This window comes from Anomalospiza imberbis, chromosome 3 (assembly GCF_031753505.1).
Source record: "Anomalospiza imberbis isolate Cuckoo-Finch-1a 21T00152 chromosome 3, ASM3175350v1, whole genome shotgun sequence".
Classification (NCBI taxonomy): Eukaryota; Metazoa; Chordata; class Aves; order Passeriformes; family Viduidae; genus Anomalospiza; species Anomalospiza imberbis.
In genome coordinates this window covers 1,541,923-1,564,631 of record NC_089683.1, presented here as the reverse complement: position 1 = coordinate 1,564,631, position 22,709 = coordinate 1,541,923, and the positions used below count along the sequence as shown (strand labels likewise).

At 49.6% G+C, this 22,709-nt stretch overlaps 1 protein-coding gene across 1 annotated transcript; it reads left to right on the top strand.

The window, feature by feature from the left end:
- The first annotated feature begins 8,739 nt into the window (after positions 1 to 8,739).
- On the top strand, positions 8,740 to 22,454 carry LOC137471968 (fibrinogen-like protein 1). The gene is made up of 6 exons (XM_068186679.1): positions 8,740 to 9,118; positions 13,516 to 13,738; positions 16,785 to 16,922; positions 17,885 to 18,101; positions 20,031 to 20,226; positions 22,262 to 22,454. Exons 1-6 carry the CDS (start codon positions 8,744 to 8,746, stop codon positions 22,406 to 22,408), a joined length of 1,296 nt encoding a protein of 431 aa, XP_068042780.1. The 5' UTR covers positions 8,740 to 8,743; the 3' UTR covers positions 22,409 to 22,454.
- Positions 22,455 to 22,709: the final 255 nt, after the last annotated feature.

Here is a 22,709-nt window from a genome sequence, read left to right as displayed (position 1 = left end):
GGCCTCTCACATCCCGATGGGATTTCGGGAACAATTCCTGGCTTTAAATCCCCATTCCTGGGGGGATTTCAAATCCCCGTGGATATGGGGTGGGGGGGAGCAGTTGGGCTTTTCCAGCCCCCAGAATTCCAGGATTCCCGGAGGTTTCTTTCCCTCTCACTCCTGTCCCCACGGAGCTGGGTCCGCCTCGGCTGCTCCGCGACATTCCCGGGATTTTTTTGGGGAAGGGCGGAGGGTGCGGATCTCATGGGTCTCTGCCTCAGTTTCCCCGTTCTCAACGTCCTGCAGCTGGGAAGGGAAAAGGGGAAAAAGGGGAAAAGGGGGAAAGGGGGAAAGAGGGAAGGGAAAAGAGGGGAAAATGAGGGAAAGGGGGAAAAGGGGAAACGGGGAAAGGGGGGAAAAGGGGGAAATGGGAAAAAAGGGGAAAAGGGGAAAAAGAAAAAGAGGGGAAAACGGGGAAAAGGGGGAAAAAAAGGGAAGGGAAGGGAAGGGAAGGGAAGGGAAGGGAAGGAAAGGAAAGGAAAGGAAAGGAAAGGAAAGGAAAGGAAAGGAAAGGAAAGGAAAGGAAAGGAAAGGAAAGGAAAGGAAAGGAAAGGAAAGGAAGCGGAGAGGGAAAGAGGGGAGGGGAGGAAGGGGAGGGAAGGAGGAGGAGGAGGGGTGGGAGGGAAGGGAGGAAGGAGGGAGGGAGGAAGGGGCGGCCCCGCTGCTGAATAATTCAGCGCTGGGAGCGGGGGAAGCTCCGCACCGGCACCGGGACCGGGACCGCACCGAGCTCCGGAGCACCGGGACCGCACCGGGACCGGGACCAGCACCGCACCGGGACCGGGACCAGCACCGCACCGGCACCGGGACCAGCACCGCATCGGGACCAGCACCGCACCGGGACCGGGACCAGCACCGCACCGGGACCAGCACCGACACCGGGACCGGGACCAGCACCGCACCGGGACCAGCACCGACACCGGGACCGGGACCAGCACCGGCACCGGGACCGGGACCAGCACCGGGACCAGCACCGCACCGGGACCGGGACCAGCACCGGGACCAGCACCGCACCGGGACCAGCACCGCACCGGGACCGGGACCAGCACCGCACCGGGACCAGCACCGGCACCGGGACCGGGACCAGCACCGGCACCGGGACCGGGACCAGCACCGCACCGGGACCGGGACCGGCACCGCACCGGGACCGGGACCGGCACCGCACCGGGACCGCGTCAGACTCCGGGCACCTCACCGGGCTCAGCACCGGGCTCGGCACCGAGCACCGGGACCGCATCACGCACCGGGAACACCTCGGGCTCCGCACCGAGACCGCCCAGGGCTCCGCACCGGGACCGCATCAGGTCCCGGACGCTGCACCGGACCACACCGAGCACCTCGGTCCGCACCGCGCTCCGCACCGGGACCGCACCGGGACCGCATCAGGCACCGGGACCACCCCGGGACCACCTCGGGCTCCGCACCGGGACCGCATCAGGCACCGGGACCACCCCGGACCACCTCGGGCTCCGCACCGGGACCGCATCAGGCACCGGGACCACCCCGGACCACCTCGGGCTCCGCACCGGGACCGCTCCGGGACCATCGTGAGTCCCCGCAGGGATTTGGGGACAGGATGTGGAGACAGGGATTTGGGGATAGGATTTGGGAACGGGATTTGGGTGCGGGATTTTGGGGACAGGGATTTGGGAACGGGATTTGGGAACGGGATTTGGGGACAGGGATTTGGGAACGGGATTTGGGTGCGGGATTTTGGGGACAGGGATTTGGGAACGGGATTTGGGGATAGGATTTGGGAACGGGATTTGGATGCGGGATTTTGGGGACAGGGATTTGGGAACGGGATGTGGGGACAGGGATTTGGGAACGGGATTTGGGAACGGGATGTGGGGACAGGGATTTGGGGACAGGGATTTGGGGATCGGATGTGGGGACAGGGATTTGGGGACCGGATGTGGGGACAGGGATTTGGGGATAGGATTTGGGAACGGGATTTGGGTGCGGGATTTTGGGGACAGGGATTTGGGGACCGGATGTGGGGACAGGGATTTGGGAACGGGATTTGGGGACAGGGATTTGGGAACGGGATTTGGGTGCAGGATTTTGGGGACAGGGTTTGGGGATAGGATTTGGGATCGGGAATTTAAGACCCGATTTGGCATCAGGATTTGGGGACGAGAATTTGGGATCAGGAATTGGGGGAGAGGGATTTGGAGAGAGGATTTGGGGGACAGGATTTTGGGGAGAGGATTTGGGGACAGGAATTTGGGAAGCTGGGTTTTTGGGGCAGGATTTGGGGACGGGATTTTTGGGACAGGAATTGGAGACAGGATTTGGGATTGGGATTTGAAGACCGGATTTGGGGACAGGATTTGGGGGGGTCAGGTTTTGTGGACAGGAATTTGGGAATGGGATTTTGGGGACAGGATTTGGGGATAGGATTTGGGATTGGGATTTGGATTTCAAGACCGGATTTGGGGTCAAGATTTGGGGGGTCAGGATTTGTGGACTGGATTTGGGGGACTGGATTTGGGGACAGGAATATTGGGAAGCTGGGTTTTTGGGACAGGATTTGGGGAGAGGATCTGGGGGACAGGAATTGGGGATAGGATTTGGGATCGGGATTTTAAGACCGGATTTGGGAATAGGGTCAGGATGTGGGGACAGGAATTTGGGGACAGGAACGGGGGATAGGATTTGGGATCAGGATTTCAAGACCGGATTTGGGGTCAGGATTTGTGGACAGGATTTGGGAATGGGATTTTGGGGACAGGAATTTTGGGGACAGGATTTGGGATTGGGATTTTAAGACTGTATATGGGAATAGGAATTTGGGGGGGTCAGGATTTGGGAATGGGATTTTGGGGTCAGGATTTTGGGGACAGGATTTGGGATTGGGATTTTAAAACCGGATTTGGGAATAGGAATTTGGGGGGGTCAGGATTTGGGAATGGGATTTTGGGGACAGGAATTTGGGGACAGGATTTGGGGGGTCAGGATTTGGGGACAGGAATTTGGGAAGCTGGGTTTTTGGGACAGGATTTGGGGATAGGATTTGGGATCAGGATTTTAAAACCGGATTTGGGAATAGGGTCAGGATGTGGGGACAGAAATTTGGGGTCAGGAATTGGGGATAGGATTTGGGATTGGGATTTCAAGACCAGATTTGGGGACAGGATTTGGGGACAGGAATTGGAGACAGGATTTTGGGGACAGGAATTTGGGAATGGGATTTTGGGGACAGGAATTTGGGGACAGGATTTTGGGGACAGGAATTTGGGGAGAGGAATTTGGGGAGAGGAATTTGGGGATGGGATTTTGGGGACAGGAATTGGAGACAGGAATTTGGGGACAGGAATTTAAGGAATGGGAATTTGGGATTGGGATTTTAAGATCGGATTTGGGAATTGGAATTTGGGGGGTCAGGATTTGGGAATGGGATTTTTGGGGACGGGATTTTCGGGACAGGATTTTGGAGACAGGATTTTGGGGACAGGAATTTGGGGACAGGATTTTGGGGACAGGAATTTGGGGGCAGGAATTTGGGGACAGGATTTTGGGGACAGGAATTTGGGAATGGGATTTTGGGGGTATTATTTGGGATTGGGATTTTAAAACCGAATTTGGGAATAGGAATTGGGGGGGTCAGGATTTGGGAATGGGATTTTGGGGACGGGATTTTGGGGGGTCAGGATTTGGGGACAGGAATTTGGGGACAGGATTTTGGGGACAGGAATTGGGGGACAGGATTTTGGGGACGGGAATTGGGATTGGGATTTTAAGACTGGATTTGGGAATAGGAATTTGGGGGGGTCAGGATTTGGGAATGGGATTTTGGGGACGGGATTTTGGGGGGTCAGGATTTGGGGACAGGAATTTGGGGAGGGGATTTGGGGACGGGATTTTAAGACCGGATTTGGGAATAGGAATTTGGGGGTGTCAGGATTTGGGGACAGGATTTTGGGGGCAGGAATTTGGGGATGGGATTTGGGGACAGGAATTTGGGGACAGGAATTTGGGGATGGGATTTGGGGACAGGAATTTGGGGACAGGAATTTGGGGATGGGATTTGGGGGCGGGATTTTATGACCGGATTTGGGAATAGGAATTTGGGGGGGTCAGGATTTGGGAATTGGATTTTGGGGACAGGATTTTGGGGACAGGAATTTGGTGACAGGAATTTGGGAATGGGATTTTGGGGTTATTATTTGGGATTGGGATTTTAAAACCGAATTTGGGAATAGCAATTGGGGGGGTCAGGATTTGGGAATGGGATTTTGGGGACAGGAATTTGGGGACAGGAATTGGGGACAGGAATTTGGGGGGTCAGGATTTGGGAATGGGATTTTTGGGACAGGAATTTGGGGACGGGATTTGGGATTGGGATTTTAAGACCGGATTTGGGAATAGGAATTTGGGGGGGGGTCAGGATTTGGGGACAGGAATTTGGGATTGGGATTTTAAGACCGGATTTGGGAATAGGAATTTGGGGGTGTCAGGATTTGGGAATGGGATTTTGGGGACGGGAATTTGGAGTCAGGAATTTAGGGACAGGATTTCCCAGAAAATGCAGTTTAATTTGCATCTTTAATTAGCATCCCTCCTCTTGCTTCACCTCCCATCATTAGAGAACAATTTGCATATTTAATAAACGTAACCCATTCCCGCGGCTGAATAATTTGCATATTTAATTAATATATCTTATATAATATCTAATAACTAATTAATATAATTAATATAATTAATATAATTAATATAATATCTTTGCTCTCTAATTAATATATCCAGTATAATATCTAATACCTAATTAATATAATTAATAAATTATATTTTCTCTTTAATTAATAAAATGTATTTGCTCTCTAATATATCCTATTCCCCTGGCTGAATAATTTGCATAGTTAATTAGTATATAATTCCTGGTTTCACCTCCCATAATTAGAGAACAATTAGCATATTTAATTAATATATCCCATTCCCGTGCCTGAATAATTTGCACTTTTAATTAATATATCTAATATAATCATCATCATATCTAATTAATATAAATAATAAAATATATTTGCTCTCTAATTAATATTATCTTTGCTCTCTAATTAACGTATCCCATGCCCTTGGCTGAATAATTTGCATCTTTAATTAGTATCCCTCCTCTGGCTTCACCTCCCATAATTAGAGAACAATTAGCATATTTAACCAACCTACCCCATGCCCGTGCCTGAATAATTTGCATTTTTAATTATGGCGATTAATTAACTCTGGAATTAACTCTGGCTCATCACGATTATCACGATTAATTACCCCTGGCCGATTAATTAATGAGAAATGGTGGCGGGGGGGGGGAAGAGGGGGAAGGGAAAACAAAACCGACGCCCAATTCCTTTCCCCGACCTTTCCCGCGAAAACTCCGGGAAAACCGCGGGAAGCTCGTGCCGAGGTGGGGATTCGGGATGAGCGGGAGCCGCTCCCGAGGCTCCGGAGGCTCCGGGATAATCCCGGGGATTATCGGGGATCTCCTGAGGAGGTCAGGCCGGGGCTCCTGGGGATCCTCCTTCCCGCCGCCCGGCGCGCTCATCCCTATTTTTAGAGCCGTGAGAGGATCAGCGGGAATCAGGATTCCGCGGCCTCCGGCCGGAATCCGGCGCTCGCCCGTTCCCGGAGAGTCCGGCCTGGAAGGGTCCAGGGTGAGTTGGGAATTCCGGGAATTTGTCGGGGAGCAATGGGATCCCCCCCACTGCTGTAGCCTGTCCGTGGTTTTCACCCGGAGAAATATCGGGAAAAGGGGGAGGGAATGTTGTGTTGGGGGGGGTGCTAATCCGTGCCCTGAATCCTTGGGAATGGCTGGAATGGGATTGGGAATGTTGGGGGGTCTAATCCATGTCCTTTTTTCCTGGGAATGGCTGGAATGGGATGTGGAATGTTGGGGGGTCTAATCCATGTTCTTTTTTCCTGGGAATGGCTGGAATGGGATGTGGAATGTTGGGGGGTTTAATCCATGTCCTTTTTTTCTTGGGAATGGCTGGAATGGGATTGGGAATGTTGGGGGCTCTAATCCATGTCCTTTTTTTCCTGGGAATGGCTGGAATGGGATGTGGAATGTTAGGTGGGATTTAATCCATGTCCTTTTTTCCTGGGAATGGCTGGAATGGGATAGGGAATTTTGAGGGAGTTTTATCCATGAATCCTGACTCCTTGGGAATGGCTGGAATGGGATTGAGAATTTTGAGTAGATATAATCCATGTATTTTTTTTTTCCTGGGAATGGCTGGAATGGGATTGAGAATGTTGGGAGGGGTCTTATCCATGTACTGAATCCTTGGGAAAGGCTGGAATGGGATAGGGAATTTTGAGGGGGTTTTATCCATGAATCCTGAATCCTTGGGAATGGCTGGAATGGGATTGGGAATGTTGGGGGGTCTAATCCATGTCCTTTTTCTCCTGGGAATGGCTGGGAATGGGATGTGGAATGTTGGGTGGGATTTAATCCATGTCCTTTTTTCCTGGGAATGGCTGGAATGGGATAGGGAATTTTGAGGGAGTTTTATCCATGAATCCTGACTCCTTGGGAATGGCTGGAATGGGATGGGGAATTTTGAGTAGATATAATCCATGTATTTTTTTTTCCTGGGAATGGCTGGAATAGGATGGGAAACTTTGGGGGCTTTAATCCATATCCTTTTTTCCTGGGAATGGCTGGAATGGGATGGGGAATGTTGGGGGGTCTAATCCATGTCCTTTTTTCTTGGGAATGACTGGAAAGGGATTGAGAATGTTGGGAGGGGTCTAATCCATGTCCTTTTTTCCTGGGAATGGCAGGAATGGGATGGGGAATGTTGGGGGAGTCTGATCCATGTCCTGAATCCTTGGGAATTGCTGGAATGGGATTGAGAATTTTGAGTAGATATAATCCATGTATTTTTTTTTTTTCCTGGGAATGGCTGGAATGGGATTGAGAATGTTGGGAGGGGTCTTATCCATGTCTTGAATCCTTGGGAAAGGCTGGAATGGGATAGGGAATTTTGAGGGGGTTTTATCCATGAATCCTGAATCCTTGGGAATGGCTGGAATGGGATTGGGAATGTTGGGGGCTCTAATCCATGTCCTTTTTTCTTGGGAATGGCTGGAATGGGATGGGGAATGTTGGGGGGTTTAATCCATGTCCTTTTTTCCTGGGAATGGCTGGAAAGGGATGGGAAATGTTAAGTGGGATTTAATCCATGTCCTTTTTTCCTGGGAATGGCTGGAATGGGATAGGGAATTTTGAGGGGGTTTTATCCATGAATCCTGAATCCTTGGGAATGGCTGGAATGGGATTGGGAATGTTGGGGGGTTTAATCCATGTCCTGGATCGTTGGGAATGGCTGGATTGGGGTAGGGAATGTTGGGAGGGGTCTAATCCATGTCCTGGATCTTTGGGAATGGCTGGAATGGGATTGGGAATGTTGGGAGGGGTCTAATCCATGTCCTGGATCTTTGGGAATGGCTGGAGTGGGATTGGGAATGTTGGGAGGGGTCTAATCCATGTCCCGAATCCTTGGGAATGGCTGGAATGGGATTGAGAATGTTGAGTGGATATAATCCATGTATTTTTTCCTGGGAATGTCTGGAATGGGATGGGGAATTTTGAGGGGGTCTGATCCCTGCCCCATGATCCTTGGGACTGGCTGGAGTGGGATAGGGAATGTTGAGGCTTGACTCCAAGTTTTTTTGGGGATAAAAGGGGTCAAGGGGGAGTTTTTGCTGCCTGGATGGGATCCGTCGTCCTTCCCGTTGGATGCGAGTCCGGGTGGGAGAGCCAATCCCAGGTCGGGATCCATCCAGGCTCTTCCGGGGTGTTCTGGGATGGGTGTGTGGAAAATTCCGTGTGCAGTTCTAATCCATGTCCTGGATCCTTGGGAATGTCTAGAATGGGATAGGGGAATTTTGAGGGGTCTAATCCATGTCCTTTTTTCCTGGGAATGGCTGGAGTGGGATTGGAAATGTTGTGGGGGGTCTAATCCATGTCCTGAATCCTTGGGAATGGCTGGAATGGGATAGGGAAGTTTAGTGGGATCTAATCCACGTCTTTTTTTTCCTGGGAATTTCTGGAGTGGGATTGGGAATGTTGCGCTGGGTCTAATTCATGAATCCTGAATCCTTGGGAATTTCTGGAATGGGATTGGGAATGTTGGGGGGCGGGGCCTAATCCATGAATCCTGGATCTTTGGGAATGGCTGGAATGGGATTGGGAATGTTGGGAGGGGGTTTAATCCATGTCATTTTTCCTGGCAATTGCTGGAATGGGATAGGGAACTTTACTGGGATTGAATCCATGCCCTGAGTCCTTGGGAATGCCTGAAAGAATCCAGGAATTTTCGAGAACCTGTGCATGGTGCTCCAAAATAATTTTCCATCTTCCATCCCCTTGCTCTGATTCCAATTCCCAGGAAACGCCAGAATACTGGGATACCCGGTCCGGGGGAGCCGTCTCCTCCCCACACCTGATCCCGAGTGGCCGGAATTCCGGAATTCCCGAGAATTCGCTCACCTCACCTCGACTTCCACACCCTCCCAGCCACTCCGGAGGGAGGGAATTGCCGCCCACGGAGCCGGAAGAGAGCGGAGGATCCCAGCTGATCCCAGCTTGGAATTTTACGGGATCAGCTCCGCCACCTCTCCGCGGCCTCTCCGATCCCATAAATCCGCACTTTTCTGGATTGTGGGAAGTCGGAGTCGACACCCGTCGGGGGCCCCTTCCCCCATGGAATTCCTCCCGGGAAAAGCCGGGCTGCTCTCCCTCCTCCTCGTGGCCGCGCTGAGCCGCCCATCCCTGGAGAAATCCCTTCCCGCCGGCTACCGGGAGCACGAGGATCCCCGGGAATCTCCGGGATTGATCCGGTGCGGGGAATACAGCAACCAGGTGCTTCCGGACGGGCGGTGCCGGATCGTGGCCACGCTGCCGCAGGGGGACGAGCGGCGGTGCCCGGACCTGTTCCGCTGCACCGACGAGGTCTCCTACTGGCTCCACGAGAACGAGGAGCGCAAGCAGCAGATCCTGGAGCTCCGGGAATCCATCTCCGAGCTCCAGGAGGAGCTCCGGAACCACCGGCACCGCATCAAAGCCCTGGAGACCCAGGTGGGAAAAGGTGGCGCCGGTTTGGGTTGTTTCTTTCCGTGGGGGATCGCAGGTCCTGGAATTTGGCAGGGTCGGAACTCGCGTTCCAGGGATGGTTCCCTCAAAATCGACCCCAAATCCTTGAGTTTTACTCATGGAATCTCCTCTGCCTTTGTAAGGATTCGGGATCCATCCCATTCCCAAAGCCATGGAGATCCAGGTGGAAAAAGTGGTGTCCGTGGCTTTGTGGGTTTTTTACCATGGGGGATTCCAGCTCCTGGAATTTGGCAGGATCAGAATTCTCACTCCAGGGATGATTCCCTCAAAATCGATCCCAAATCCTTGATTTTCATCCATGGACTCTCCTCTGCCTTATTAAGGGCTGGGGATCCATCCCATTCCCAAAGCCATGGAGATCCAGCTCCTGGAATTTGGCAGGGTCGGAACTGGAAAAAGGAGCATTCCTGGGATAATTCCCTCCGCATCAATGCCAAATCCTTGAGTTTTATCCATGGAATCTCCTCTACCTTTATTAGGATTCCTGATCCATCCCATTCCCAAAGCCATGGAGATCCAGGTGGAAAAAGTGGTGTCCATGGCTTTGTGGGTTTTTTACCCCGTAGGGGATTCCAGCTCCTGGAATTTGGCAGGGTCGGAACTCGCATTCCAGGGATGATTCCCTCAAAATCGATCCCAAATCCTTGATTTTCATCCATGGACTCTCCTCTGCCTTATTAAGGGCTGGGGATCCATCCCATTCCCAAAGCCATGGAGATCCAGCTCCTGGAATTTGGCAGGGTGGAACTGGAAAAAGGAGCATTCCTGGGATAATTCCCTCCACATCAATGCCAAATCCTTGAGTTTTATCCATGGAATCTCCTCTACCTTTATTAGGATTCCTGATCCATCCCATTCCCAAAGCCATGGAGATCCAGGTGGAAAAAGTGGTGTCCATGGCTTTGTGGGTTTTTTACCGTGGGGGATTCCAGCTCCTGGAATTTGGCAGGGTCGGAATTCTCATTCCAGGGATGATTCCCTCAAAATCGATCCCAAATCCTTGATTTTCATCCATGGAATGTCCTCTGCCTTTTTAAGGGTTGGCGATCCGTCCCATTCCCAAAGCCATGGAGATCCAGGTGGGAAAAAGTGGCGTCCATGGGGTTGGTTCTTTCCCCTGCAGGGGATTCCAGCTCCTGGAATTTGGCAGGGTTGGAACTCGCATTCCAGGGATGGTTCCCTCAAAATCAATGCCAAATCCTTGATTTTCATCCATGGAATCTTCTCCACCTTTTTAAGGGTTGGGGATCCGTCCCATTCCCAAAGCCATGGAGATCCAGGTGGGAAAAAGTGGTGTCCATGGGGTTGGTTTTTTTCCCCCGTAGGGGATTCCAGCTCCTGGAATTTGGCAGGGTCGGAATTCACATTCCAAGGATGATTCCCTCAAAATCGATCCCAAATCCTTGATTTTCATCCATGGACTCTCCTCTGCCTTATTAAGGGCTGGGGATCCATCCCATTCCCAAAGCCATGGAGATCCAGCTCCTGGAATTTGGCAGGGTGGAACTGGAAAAAGGAGCATTCCTGGGATAATTCCCTCCACATCAATGCCAAATCCTTGAGTTTTATCCATGGAATCTCCTCTACCTTTATTAGGATTCCTGATCCATCCCATTCCCAAAGCCATGGAGATCCAGGTGGAAAAAGTGGTGTCCATGGCTTTGTGGGTTTTTTACCGTGGGGGATTCCAGCTCCTGGAATTTGGCAGGGTCGGAATTCTCATTCCAGGGATGATTCCCTCAAAATCGATCCCAAATCCTTGATTTTCATCCATGGAATGTCCTCTGCCTTTTTAAGGGTTGGCGATCCGTCCCATTCCCAAAGCCATGGAGATCCAGGTGGGAAAAAGTGGCGTCCATGGGGTTGGTTCTTTCCCCTGCAGGGGATTCCAGCTCCTGGAATTTGGCAGGGTTGGAACTCGCATTCCAGGGATGGTTCCCTCAAAATCAATGCCAAATCCTTGATTTTCATCCATGGAATCTTCTCCACCTTTTTAAGGGTTGGGGATCCGTCCCATTCCCAAAGCCATGGAGATCCAGGTGGGAAAAAGTGGTGTCCATGGGGTTGGTTTTTTTCCCCCGTAGGGGATTCCAGCTCCTGGAATTTGGCAGGGTCGGAATTCACATTCCAAGGATGATTCCCTCAAAATCGATCCCAAATCCTTGATTTTCATCCATGGACTCTCCTCTGCCTTATTAAGGGCTGGGGATCCATCCCATTCCCAAAGCCATGGAGATCCAGCTCCTGGAATTTGGCAGGGTCGGAACTGGAAAAAGGAGCATTCCTGGGATAATTCCCTCCGCATCAATGCCAAATCCTTGAGTTTTATCCATGGAATCTCCTCTACTTTTATTAGGATTCCTGATCCATCCCATTCCCAAAGCCATGGAGATCCAGGTGGAAAAAGTGGTGTCCGTGGCTTTGTGGGTTTTTTACCGTGGGGGATTCCAGCTCCTGGAATTTGGCAGGGTCAGAATTCACATTCCAGGGATGATTCCCTCAAAATCGATCCCAAATCCTTGATTTTCATCCATGGACTCTCCTCTGCCTTATTAAGGGCTGGGGATCCATCCCATTCCCAAAGCCATGGAGATCCAGCTCCTGGAATTTGGCAGGGTCGGAACTGGAAAAAGGAGCATTCCTGGGATAATTCCCTCCGCATCAATGCCAAATCCTTGAGTTTTATCCATGGAATCTCCTCTACTTTTATTAGGATTCCTGATCCATCCCATTCCCAAAGCCATGGAGATCCAGGTGGAAAAAGTGGTGTCCGTGGCTTTGTGGGTTTTTTACCGTGGGGGATTCCAGCTCCTGGAATTTGGCAGGGTCAGAATTCACATTCCAGGGATGATTCCCTCAAAATCGATCCCAAATCCTTGATTTTCATCCATGGACTCTCCTCTGCCTTATTAAGGGCTGGGGATCCATCCCATTCCCAAAGCCATGGAGATCCAGCTCCTGGAATTTGGCAGGGTCGGAACTGGAAAAAGGAGCATTCCTGGGATAATTCCCTCCGCATCAATGGCAAATCCTTGAGTTTTATCCATGGAATCTCCTCCTCATTATGGAAGGGCTGCGGATCCATTGCCAGGCCCACAGCAGGGATTGGGAAGTGGGAGGGAATTCCCAGGCTGCTGTGGGATTTGGGAATTTCTGGATAAAGCCTGGTCTGCCATCCAATGTCTACAAGGAGGGAGCGGCACATTCCCAGCAGGATCGGGGTGTCCGTCCCCTGGAATTCGCTCTAGGAATCTCCTGCCAGCTTCACCCTGGATTTTACACGGGATCAGAGCCTGGTTTTCCTGGAAAAAGGGAGGGAAGGGATGTAAATGTTCCTTTAGGGGCATCCAGGGATGGAATTCTCAGCATGAGGAGAGGCTGGAGCAAGTCCAGAGCTGGGAATGCACAGCTGGATCGGGGAAGGATCCAGGCAATCCTTGGAGCCGCTTCCCGATCCCCAAGGGGCTCCAGGAGAGCTGGAATTTGGGAGAAAAGGATGGAGGCCCAGGAGCCAGGGAATGGCTTCCAGTGGGAAAGGGGAGCCTGGGATTTTGGGATCTTGGGAAGGAATTCCCGGCTGGGCTGGAATTCCCAGAGAATCTCTGGATCCTTGAGAGTGTCCAAGGAAAGGTTGGATGGGGCTTGGAGCAACCTAGGATAGTGTTAGGCATTGGGAATTCTGGGATCAAGGATGCTCAGGCTCCACCCTGAAGGATTTTTATGGAAATTGGGGAAAGAAAAGGGAAGGGAGAACCTCCCTGGAGTCCCAAATTCCCAGTGAAGCCCCTGGATCCCAAAATTCCTTCCCAGAGAGGAATCCGGATGGGGATGGATCCAATCCCAGGCTGGGAGAGCTGGGAATGTTCCCCTGGATCGGGGAAGGATCCAGGGAATCCTAGGAGCCGCTTCCCGATCCCCAAGGGGCTCCAGGAGAGCTGGAATTTGGGGAAGGGCTGGAGGGCCAGGAGCCAGGGAACGGCTTCCAGCAGGAAAGGGGAGCCTGGGATTTTGGGATCTTGGGAAGGAATTCCTGGCTGGGCTGGAATTCCCAGAGAAGCTGTGGCCACCCCTGGATCCTTGGGAATGTCCACAGAAAGGTTGGAGCACCCTGGGATGGTGGGAGATGTCCCTGCCCATGGAATGGGATGAGCTGGAATATCCCGACGACGAAAGCGTTTGGAAAGAATTCCCACATTCCCAACCTGCTCTTCCCTACCCTCCGCGGAATCCTGGGAATATCACGCTGGGTGGGAGCTCCCATGAGAATTCCAACCCCAACCCCTGGGATCATTGACCCACGGATCCACCACCTCGCCGTCATTCCCAACCCCTTTTCTCCCCGCCCCACCCTCCACCCGCAGCACGAGGAGGCGGCGGGGCGGAACCAGAGCCTGATCCAGAGGGTGCAGGACCTGGAGCAGCATTCCCGGGAATCCAGCACGCTCCAGCACATCCAGGCCACGCTGCTCTACGACATCCAGGCCCAGATCAACAACATCTCCGCCCTGGCCGACTGGGCCTGGAGGAACCCCAGCTGCCTCCATCCCGCCGATATCCGTGTCCAGGAGGAGATGCGGCATCCAGGTGGCGGGAATGGGATCGGGAATGGGATTGGGAATGGGATCGGGAAAGCGCTTCCGATCCCACTCCATCCCGTCTCCCTGGGGGCTTCCGTAGCTTTTCCAGCTCCGTGGATGTGGGAGGTGCTCAGGATCACACCTGGAAAAGTTGGCACAAATCCTGGGAATCTTTTCCATCCAAAAACCCACAAAAAATCCCTGGAAGTGTGGAGGTTTTCCCATAAAAAATTCTTTTTTTCCACTAAAAAAACCCAACAATTGTTTGGAATTTCTCTGGTTTTTAGTGAATTTTTTGTTGGTTTTTGGCCAGGTTTTTGGTTCTTTTCCAGGAGGAGATGCGGCATCCTGGTGGCGGGAATGGGGTCGGGAATGGGATCGGGAATGGGATCGGGAATGGGATCGGGAAAGCGCTTCCGATCCCGCTCCATCCCGGCTCCCTGGGGGCTTCCGTAGCTTTTCCAGCTCCGTGGATGTGGGAGGTGCTCGGGATCACACCTGGAAAAGTTTGCACAAATCCTGGGAATCTTTTCTGTCCAAAAACCCACAAAAAATCCCTGGAAGAGTGGAGGTTTTCCCATAAAAAATTCTTTATTTTCCAGTAGAAAACCCAAAAATTGTTTGGAATTTCTCTGGTTTTAGTGAATTTTTTGTTGGTTTTCTTGTCCAGGTTATTGGTTCTTTTCCAGGAGGAGATGCGGCATCCAGGTGGCGGGAATGGGATCGGGAATGGGGTTGGGAATGGGATCGGGAATGGGATCAGGAATGGGATCGGGAAAGCGTTTCCGATCCCGCTCCATCCCGGCTCCCTGGGGGCTTCCGTAGCTTTTCCAGCTCCGTGGATGTGGGAGGTGCTTGGGATCACACCTGGAAAAGTTTGCACAAATCCTGGGAATCTTTTCCGTCCAAAAAACCCACAAAAAATCCCTGGAAGTGTGGAGATTTTCCCATAAAAAATTCTTTTTTTTCCACTTGAAAACCCAACAATTTTTTGTAATTTCTCTGTTTTAGTGATTTTTTTGTTGGTTTTTTTGTCCAGGTTATTGGTTCTTTTCCAGGAGGAGATGCGGCATCCAGGTGGCGGGAATGGGATCGGGAATGGGATCGGGAATGGGATCGGGAATGGGATCGGGAAAGCGCTTCCGATCCCGCTCCATCCCGGCTCCCTGGGGGCTTCCGTAGCTTTTCCAGCTCCGTGGATGTGGGAGGTGCTCGGGATCACACCTGGAAAAGTTTGCACAAATCCTGGGAATCTTTTCCGTCCAAAAACCCACAAAAAATCCCTGGAAGAGTGGAGGTTTTCCCATAAAAAATTCTTTTTTTTCCAGTAGAAAACCCAAAAATTGTTTGGAATTTCTCTGGTTTTAGTGAATTTTTTGTTGGTTTTTTTGTCCAGGTTATTGGTTCTTTTCCAGGAGGAGATGCGGCATCCAGGTGGCGGGAATGGGATCGGGAATGGGGTTGGGAATGGGGTTGGGAATGGGATCGGGAATGGGATCGGGAAAGCGCTTCCGATCCCGCTCCATCCCGGCTCCCTGGGGGCTTCCGTAGCTTTTCCAGCTCCGTGGATGTGGGAGGTGCTCGGGATCACACCTGGAAAAGTTTGCACAAATCCTGGGAATCTTTTCCATCCAAAAACCCACAAAAAATCCCTGGAAGAGTGGAGGTTTTCCCATAAAAAATTCTTTTTTTTCCAGTAGAAAACCCAAAAATTGTTTGGAATTTCTCTGGTTTTAGTGAATTTTTTGTTGGTTTTTTTGTCCAGGTTTTTGGTTCTTTTCCAGGAGGAGATGCGGCATCCAGGTGGCGGGAATGGGGCCAGGAATGGGATCGGGAATGGGATCGGGAATGGGATCAGGAATGGGGTTGGGAAAGTGCTTCCGATCCCGCTCCATCCCGGCTCCCTGGGGGCTTCCGTAGCTTTTCCAGCTCCGTGGATGTGGGAGGTGCTCGGGATCACACCTGGAAAAGTTTGCACAAATCCTGGGAATCTTTTCCCTCCAAAAACCCACAAAAAATCCCTGGAAATGTGGAGATTTTCCCATAAAAAATTCATTTTTTTCCACTTAAAAAAAACCAACAATTTTTCATAATTTCTCTGTTTTTAGTGAATTTTTTGTTGGTTTTTTTTGTCCAGGTTTTTAGTTCTTTTCCCTGGTATAATTTGGGATTTTCCCTCAAAAATTCATGGCGTGGAATTAAAGATTCGGTGAAACTTTTCCTCTTCAAAAAAACCCAACAATTTTCTGTGATTTCTTTATTTTTAGTGAATTAATTTTTAGCTTTTATTTTTTTTTTTTCCTGACAGGTTTTTGGTTATTATCCCTGGAATAATTTCGAGTTTTCCTTGGGATAATTTGTGGTTCTCCTTCCAAAACTCCCAGCATAAAAACAGAATTTTTGTGAAATTTTTCCTACTTCAAAAAAATTCCATTATTTCTCTATTTTTAATGAATGAATTTCCCTTTTTTATTTCCCCCCACCCCAGGTTTTTGGTTGTCTTCCCCAGAAAAATTTCAGATTTTCCCTGGAATAGTTTGGGATTCTCCCTGGAATAATTTCAGGCTTTTCCTGGAATAAGCTGAGATTCTCCTCAGAATAATTTCAGATTTTCCCTGGAGAAATTTCAGATTTTCCCTGGAATAATTTGGGATTCTCCCTGGAATAATTTCAGATTTTCCCTGGAATAAGCTGAGATTCTCCTCAGAATAATTTCAGATTTTCCCTGGAGAAATTTCAGATTTTCCCTGGAATAATTTGGGATTCTCCCTGGAATAATTTCAGATTTTCCCTGGAATATTTTGTGATTCTCCCTGGAATAATTTCAGATTTTCCCTGGAATAATTTCAGATTTTCCCCAGAATAATTTCAGATTTTCCCTGGAATAATCCCCTTTCGGCTCTGGAAAAATCCTAGTGGCTGGTGGGACCTGGACCCTCATTGCCAAAATTCCATCCCCGAACCTCCAAATCCAGGGATATTTTTTTCCCCCAGTTTTTTCGGATTTATGGGAAAAGCCGTAACCGCGTCTCTCTCCCCGTTGCCATTCCCAGAAATCAAACATGGCCGGAATTGTCCCATCGACTGCGCTTCCGTCTACTACAACGGGCTCCGGAGATCCGGGATTTACAGCATCCTGCCCTCGGTCCGTGGAATTCCCATCGAGGTCCTCTGCGAGATGGACACGGAAGGTCCGGAATTCCGAAGGGATTTGTCCCGCGGGAGGGTCGGATCCCGGTGATTCCAGGGGTGGTTGGGCACTGCGGCGTTCCCAAGGCTGATGGAGATCCGGGAGGGTTTGGGAAAGGCTCTGCTGGGAATTTTGGGATGTCCCGGAGTTGGAGCGATGATCCTGGTGGGTCTCATCCGGCTCGGGATTTGAGTCAAAGCAGGCGTAGGGAATCCTAAATCCTGGAATGGTTTGGGTGGGAAAAGACCTGAAATCCCATCCCATTCCAATTCCAACACCTCCCACTATCCCAGGGCGCTCCCAGCCTTTCCTTGGACATTCCCAGGGATCCAGGGATTCTCTTGGAATTCCAGCCCAGACCCTCCCCCCTATCCCAGATGGGAATTCCTTCCCAAGATCCCAAAATCCCAACCCTCTGGCAGTGGGAACCATTCCCTGACCTGGCATTCCAGGGCCTTTTCCCAAATCCCTCTCCAGCTCTCCTGGACTGGATCCATCCCCACCCCGACTCCTTCTTCAGAAGGAATTTTGGGATCCAGGGGCTTCACTGGGAATTTGGGACTCCAGGAAGGGTCTCCCTTCCCTTTTCCATCCCCGAATTCCATAAAAAATCCCTCAGGATGGACCCTGAGCGTCCTTGATCCCGGAATCCTGGAATGGTTTGGGATGGGATCCATGGACCTTCAATCCCACTGCCTCAGGGTGCTCCAACCTTTCCTTGGGCACTGCCAGGGATCCAGGGATTCTCTGGGAATTCCAGCCCAGCCGGGAATTCCTTCCCGAGATCCCAAAATCCCAAGCTCCCCATTCCCAGACGGAGCCATTCCCTGGCTCCTGGGCCTCCATCCTTTTCTCCCAAATCCAGCTCTCCTGGACAACTCCAGGGATTTGAATTCTGATGGATCTGTCTGGCTCTCTCCGGATTTTCCCTGGATTTTCCCACTTCCCGTCCTCTCCCGGCAGGGGGCGGCTGGACCGTCATCCAGAGGCGCCAGGACGGATCCGTGGATTTCAACCGGACCTGGATCGAGTACAAAGAAGGATTTGGGGACCTCAACGGGGAATTCTGGCTGGGCAACGACAACATCCACAGGATGACAAGCCAAGGGGATTATTCCCTACGGATTGACCTGGAAGATTGGAATAACAAACACAAACACGCCTTCTACCAGGTCTTCAGGTAAAACCTGGGGTAATTCCCGGGATTTCAAACCCCGGGAGACCCTCAGGCAATGGGAATTATGCCCAGGAAGGTTTCCAGGCCGAGCCCAGTCTGTCCTGCCCTTCCCACCTGGATTTCATCCCAAATTTAAAGTTGGATGTGAGTTAGGGAATGTGCAGCGTCATGCCCAAATTCCAAATCCATGGGGGAAATGAGGTGTAGGATCCCATGGATAATCCCTGGATTCTCCCTGATTTTCTGGCCCAAATTATTGAGCTCTGTGCCTGAAATCCAAGGATTTTGAGGAATTTGCCCCCAAATTCCTCAGAATTCCTCAGAGGGGCTCCCGATTCTTCCTGGTTTGGATTTTTGTCCTCTCCGCTCCTTTGTTTCCTGGTATCCTTTGGAATCTCCAGCCCTTCCCCTCTTCCCATATTTTATTTCTCCAACCACATCAGCCACAACCTGGATTATTCCGGAGTGACCAGGAGCGTCCGGATTGTCCCAGAGAATCTCATTCCCTGTTTCCCCTGGAAATGCTCGCGGCTCCTAAAATCCCGGAATGCTTTGGGTGGGAGGGGACATTTCCAACCTCATCCCATTCCATGGGCAGGGACATCTTCCATTATCCCAGGATGCTCCAGCCTTTCCTTGGACACTGCCAGGGATCCAGGGATTCTCTGGGAATTCCAGCCCAGACAGGAATTCCTTCCCAAGATCCCAAAATCCCAGGCTCCCCTTTCCCACTGGAAGCCATTCCCTGGCTCCTGGCCCTCCAGCCCTTCCCCAAATTCCAGCTGTCTGGAGCCCCCTGGGGATCGGGAAGCGGATCCAAGGATTCCCTGGATCCTTCCCTGATCCAAGGGAACATTCCCAGCTCTCCCAGCCTGGCATTGGATCCATCCCCATCCCGATTCCTCCTCGGGAAGGAATTTTCAGGATCCAGAGGCTTCACTTGGCATCTTGGATCTCCAGGAAGGGTCTCCCTTTCCTTTTCCATCCCTGAATTCCATAAAAATCCCTTGGGATGGATCCTGAATGTTCATGATCCCAGAATCCCGGAATGGTTTGGGTGGGAAGGGACCTCAAATCCCATCCCAGGGACGCTTCCCACTATCCCAGGCTGCTCCAAGCCAATCCAACATTTCTTTGGATATTCCCAGGGATCCAGGGATCCTCTGGGAATTCCAGCCCAGCCAGGAATGCTTTCCCAAGATCCCAAAATCCCAGGCTCCCCTTTCCCACTGGAAGCCATTCCCTGGCTCCTGGCCCTCCAGCCCTTCCCCAAATTCCAGCTCTCCTGGCGCCCCTTTGGGATCGGGAAGCGGCTCCAAGGATTCCCTGGACCCTATTTCTTTCCCCTTGGAGCCCCATCCCCAAGTATTTACCTGCTGAGACAGAATTCCAGCCTGGAGCCATCCCAGCAGCTCCAGAGGGTTCTGGAATGGTTTGGGCGGGAAGGGACCTTCCATCCCATCCCATTCCATGCCCTGCCATATCCCAGGAGCCACCTGGGAATAGTGGGAAGTGTCAGGGTTGGAATGGGATGGTCTCTAAGGTCCCTTCCCACCCAAACCATCCCATAATTCCATGATTCCACTAATTATCTCCATCTCCGGGATGCTCCTTAGGCTGCATAGTTAAAGGGATTTTCCCAAGGCTTCCACATTCCTTTGTCGTGGTTTCCCAGTCTTGCTCCACCCATTTCATCCCAAAATTCCTGAATTCCCTGAAATTCCGAAATTCCTGACCACCCCCAAATTCCCACCGTTCCCATCCCACAGAAGGGAAGAAACCTCCTCATCCCCAACTTTTTGAGCCGATAAATCCCAGCAGGGATGCGGCCGGAGCAGCCCCGCCTTAGGGAACGCCGCGATCCCGGCTGGAAAATGAAAACTCCGACGGAATTCCGACAATCCCGAGGAAACATTCCTTTGTTCCCTGCAGCATCGAGGACGAGGAAAACTTCTACCGGCTTCACGTGGACGGATTCAGCGGCACCGTGGAGGATTCCTTCGCCTGGTACCACGACAAGAGGAGCTTCAGCACTCCGGATTCCGGGAACATCTGTGCCGAGATTTCCCACGGAGGCTGGTGGTACCACCAGTGCTTCTTCTCCAACCTCAACGGCGTTTACTACAAGGTGAGGGACTGGGAGGGATTTGGGAATTTTTTGCCCCGATTGGAGATTTTTTCAACCGCCCCCGAGATCAGAAGAAAAGCGGGGTGGAGAGGGTGGAATGTGAGGAGCGAGGCTGTTGCTCCTGGAATCACGGAATTGTGGAGGCTGGAAAAGTTCTCCCAGGCTGAATCCAAGCATTCCCAGAATTTCCAGTCCTGCCACTGATCCGTGTCCTCCCAAAGCCATAGGGATTTAAATCCCTCCAGGAATGGGAAATCTGTCCCTGCCCTGGCCTGGAAAACCCTTTCCAGGCAGGAATTATTCCCAATATCCCATAAACCTCCCCTGGAATGTCTGGAGGCCATTCCCTCTCATCCCATCCCTCATTCCTGGGGAGATCATTCCCGAATTGTTGAGGCTGGAAAAGTTCTCCCAGGCTGAATCCAACTATTCCCAGAATTTCCAGTCCTGCCACTGATCCGCATCCTCCCAAATCCCTCCAGGAATGGGAAATCTGCCCCGGGAGCCATGGAATTGTTGAGGTTGGAAAAGTTCTCCGAGGCTGAATCCAACCATTCCCAGAATTTCCAGTCCTGCCACTGATCCGTGTCCTCCCAAAGCCATAGGGATTTAAATCCCTCCAGGAATGGGAAATCTGCCCCGGGAGTCATGGAATTGTTGAGGTTGGAAAAATTCTCCGAGGCTGAATCCAACCATTCCCAGAATTTCCAGTCCTGCCACTGATCCGTGTCCTCCCAAAGCCATAGGGATTTAAATCCCTCCAGGAATGGAAATCTGTCCCAGCCCTGGCCTGGAAAACCCTTTCCAGGCAGGAATTATTCCCTCTGGAATGTGCGACTCACCGCCCTGAAATTCCAACGCGGCTCCAGAGGGACCTTTGGAAAAATTTCGGTATTTTTGGGCTTTTTTCCCCGACATTATCCAGAAATTCTCTGCTCCCGTATTTCCAAGAGGTCGTTTTTTCCCGTGACCCCATCCCAAAACGCCTCCAAGCGTTTCCCACTCGTGATGGTTTGGGTTTGTTAACTTAATTAGCATTAATTAATTTAATTTTGTTAATAATTTGGATAATTTAATTTTGTAATGTTTAATAACGTTAATTTAATTAATTGAAATTTTTCATTAATTTGTAAATGTTGAGATTTCTCAATTAATGTGTTGATGAGTGTTGGTGGGTTTGGTGTTGGTTGTTTATTAATATTAATATTAATATTAATATTTTAATAATATTACTGTCTATAATAATATTAATAAATATTATTAATAATATTAATAAATTATAATTACTATTACTTGTTATTATATAATTGTTATGTATTATATATAATTATATTTTATATACAACTATATATGTTATAATATATAATTATACAGTGTATAAATATATATCATTATATATAACTTTATATATTATATATAATATAATTATATAATTAATTATATAATTATATAATTGTATAATTGCATACATATATAATACATCCTATAATATATAATATATAATATATAATATATAATATATAATATAATATAATATGTATTATATTATATAAAATATATAATATATAATATATAATATATAATATATAATATATAATATATAATATATAATATATTATATATTATATATTATATATTGTATATTATATTATATAATTATATATTATATATAATTATGTCTTATTACATAATTAAACTAATTATTATTAAATATATTCATGAATATTATTATTAACAATACTAATAGAATTATAATATTATCTATTATTGTTATAATACTAGCATAATGTTATATTAGAATATTATTATATTATTATAATATACAATATTATTAACATTAACATTAACATTAAAAATAATAAAGATAATAATTAAAATAATATTTAATAATAATAATAATAATAGTTATTGTTATTGTTATTGTTATTGTTATTGTTATTGTTATTATTGTTATTGTTATTGTTATTGTTATTATTAATGTTTGGTCAATTATTAATTATTTGGTTTTTTTGCCCCTCCCCTCTCTGTTTCCAAGGGCGGCCGATATTCCATTAAAAACCGGAAGATGCTGGGCCCGGATGGGATCGTGTGGTATTCCTGGAAGGACACGGACTACTATTCCCTACGGAAGGTCGTCATGATGATCCGGCCGCGCGCATTCCGGCCCCACCTGTCCCCGTGACCGGATCCCGGGATGTTCCCCGCTTCACATCCCATGGAATGGTGGGAATGGCGGGCTGGGAATCGCCCAGGGAAACAGATTCTGGAAGGACCAAACCAGCGCTGTTGGGTTTTGTGGGAAAGGATCCAAGCGGGATCCAACGGGGAACTGATCCCAGTCTTCCAACGTGGGAGATCTCCTGGGAATGTGGAGTTGATTCCTTGGAAGGGAATGGATCCAATGGGGAATTGATCCCAGTCTTCCAACGTGGGAGATCTCCTGGAAATGTGGAGGTGATTCCTTGGAAGGGAATGGATCTAGC

Excerpts from the sequence above, each read along its gene's own strand:
- LOC137471968 (XM_068186679.1), top strand. The coding sequence starts at position 8,744 with ATGGAATTCCTCCCGGGAAAAGCCGGGCTGCTCTCCCTCCTCCTCGTG. Across the intron at positions 16,923-17,884 it reads CTGCGAGATGGACACGGAAG|GGGGCGGCTGGACCGTCATC; the intron begins GTCCGGAATTCC and ends CTCTCCCGGCAG. Across the intron at positions 18,102-20,030 it reads GCCTTCTACCAGGTCTTCAG|CATCGAGGACGAGGAAAACT; the intron begins GTAAAACCTGGG and ends TGTTCCCTGCAG.